Source organism: Prunus persica, chromosome G8 (assembly GCF_000346465.2).
Source record: "Prunus persica cultivar Lovell chromosome G8, Prunus_persica_NCBIv2, whole genome shotgun sequence".
Taxonomy (NCBI): Eukaryota; Viridiplantae; Streptophyta; class Magnoliopsida; order Rosales; family Rosaceae; genus Prunus; species Prunus persica.
Genome location: NC_034016.1, coordinates 4,481,977 through 4,484,425, shown reverse-complemented (window position 1 = coordinate 4,484,425; position 2,449 = coordinate 4,481,977). Strand labels below are relative to the sequence as shown.

At 36.8% G+C, this 2,449-nt stretch overlaps 1 protein-coding gene across 1 annotated transcript; it reads left to right on the top strand.

The window, feature by feature from the left end:
* On the top strand, positions 409–1,259 carry LOC18766391. Its single transcript, XM_007199083.2, has one exon. It carries the CDS (start codon positions 503–505, stop codon positions 1,034–1,036), a length of 534 nt encoding a protein of 177 aa, XP_007199145.2. The 5' UTR covers positions 409–502; the 3' UTR covers positions 1,037–1,259.

Here is a 2,449-nt window from a genome sequence, read left to right as displayed (position 1 = left end):
AGTTTGTATTGGCCCTTTGTGGCCAGTGGCTATTTTCGTTGAATTACGAATGCAATCCTATAATTTCTATAAAATTTAAATTAAAAAAAAAAAAAGGCGATAGCGAGTTGAGTGAGATAAGCATAGGTCTATGAGATTTATTCGAGTTTAGAAATGAGCTTGAGTCTGAGTATTACTCTTACTGGAGAAGGACAATTGAAGCATATAATATCGTGAACTAGAGGTTTATTGATTTAAACACTTATATGCCTTGGGCTGACCATTTGGGTTTAATTTTTAAATTAAAGTAAAGTATTTATGTAGTTTAGATTAAATTAAAGTAGAATATCTTTTATAAAAAATTTCAGAAATATATTTTTTGGGATTAATTTTTAATTTTTAATTTTGTCAAATTTTTAGGGTTTAATTGGGTAGAGACGGATGATGGGGGTTTTAAGTCTCTCCTCTCTTTGGTTCAGTAATTACATACATTTCCTCTTCTGCGAATTGGGAGAGAGAGAAAATGCATTATCAACATTCACAAGCTTCGCTTTGCAAATTGCTTTTCAGACGCTCTTTCAATGGTTCTCCAAAGCTCTTTTCCCTCAACTCGCTCACAACGAGTCCGGCTCAGTGCGTTTCAGACTCAGCTCCATTGCCGAAACCCAAGACTCCTGAGCTTCTTCTTCACAAACCCACCACAAATTCCCCCCATTTTCTTCACCCGACGTTCTCAAACTCATCCCAGTTCATAAATCGTCATAATCTGAGACAATTCAGCGGTGGGGCGGATGGGTTTGATCAGAACAAAGAGGTGGACATGATCAACCTCAAGTTTGCAGAGGCAAGGGAGGAGATAGAGATGGCCATGGAGTCCAAAGAGACTGTTTATTTTGATGAAGAGGCAGAGTGTGCTCGAACTGCTGTGAAGGAAGTGCTGGACCTGTTTGATGGGCTATTGGCTAAGTCGCCGGAGGACAAAAAGGCAGCATTGCAGAGGGCGATGGGGCTCAAGATTGAGCAGTTGAAGGCTGAGCTGAAACAGTTGGATGAGTGATAATGAGGTTGGTGGATATGAGGTTTTGCCCCTTTTTTCGTGTTTCGATCAATTCGTTTATGCTTTGATTATGTAATTTCTGATTTTTGACGACAAGTTAGGCAAAGAGTTGGTGGTACTAAATTAGGGATGATTGTTTGAATAATTGGCTGTTTGTATTTTACAAGAAAGGAAATAAATTATTCAAATCTTGCTAATTGTGGAAATTGGTGTACTCTGCAGTTCATGTTCTAAATTGCATTCTTGCTAATTGCCTTATGCATTGTGCAGAAAGTCTAGGATTTTTTTTTTAATACCATGTCTATAATCCTTATGTTTTTTTGTTTTTAGTATCATTTATTCTAAGAGTAGATGAAACCAGTCAACTGAATGGTATAAAGAGTTATTAGTGATATGGTGCCTACATATTTTGCGGGTATTTAAGTTATATTGGCATTGTTATTTGTAAAGGCGAAATCCATTAGATAGGACCTGGCAATTAGATCCTATTCCTACCAGTAAGATTAGTTGCTACCAATCAAATACCCAGGAAAACCAACTAAACAAGTTAGTTCATTCCAAAAACATCTAGCAACGATAAGGATCTTACTTAAGATACAAGTAAGGCACAAATGAAAGGTTGTTTTTTTAAAGCCTGATGGAGCCATAGCCTTCGCCAAGACAATTGATTATTTTTCGTCAGAAGCCGTATTTTCCAGTCTCTGGTGTTGAGGACCCAAAACCTATGCTGCTGCATGATCACAACCATACCCTAATGTTGTCACTCTGCAGAAGGAAATGTGCTAACATCACCCACTACATCAGTTGGTACTCATTTCTATAAACTTCCTTGTTTGTTTGCATAATTCAAAGCAAGAACCAATAATATATAGTTAGAGAATGCCCCAATCTTTAAGAGGTACAGGAGCTTTGAGGATAGTTAGCTAAGACTCTTAAATGATCTCTTAATTTATGTTTGGGAGCTTGAGGGCTAGTGGCGGAACACATTGTGAGTTGCCAAATATCCCTCAGATGTCATAAAAAAAACAACTGCAAGGTCCATGAAGGGCGACAGGCTTGCATAATTGATTCTTGTATCTGTCAATCTCGGTTATCTTTTTTAACCATAAAAGAAACTGCAAAATATTGAAAAGTTGACCACTATTGATCAGGAACTGGACTTCTTTTGGATAACCTATATAATTTTGAAAGTTTGCTCCAACTCTTGGGAATGTAGCTAAATCAAATAAAACTTCTAGGGAGACCTACATTCAAATATGATTCTTCAGAAAAGTAAAAGTGCAGATATGTTATGCAAATGCATGTCTGGTTGTTACTGTTCATTTATCTTCTTCTCCTCTTCGTTCTCTTCTTCTTCTTATATTTAATTTCTTTTTCCCTTAGTCATTCTTCCCTGTGTGTGTTTTCCATATT

What these genes read in the sequence shown, in the direction of transcription:
- LOC18766391 (XM_007199083.2), top strand. Translation starts at nt 503, where the DNA reads ATGCATTATCAACATTCACAAGCTTCGCTTTGCAAATTGCTTTTCAGA.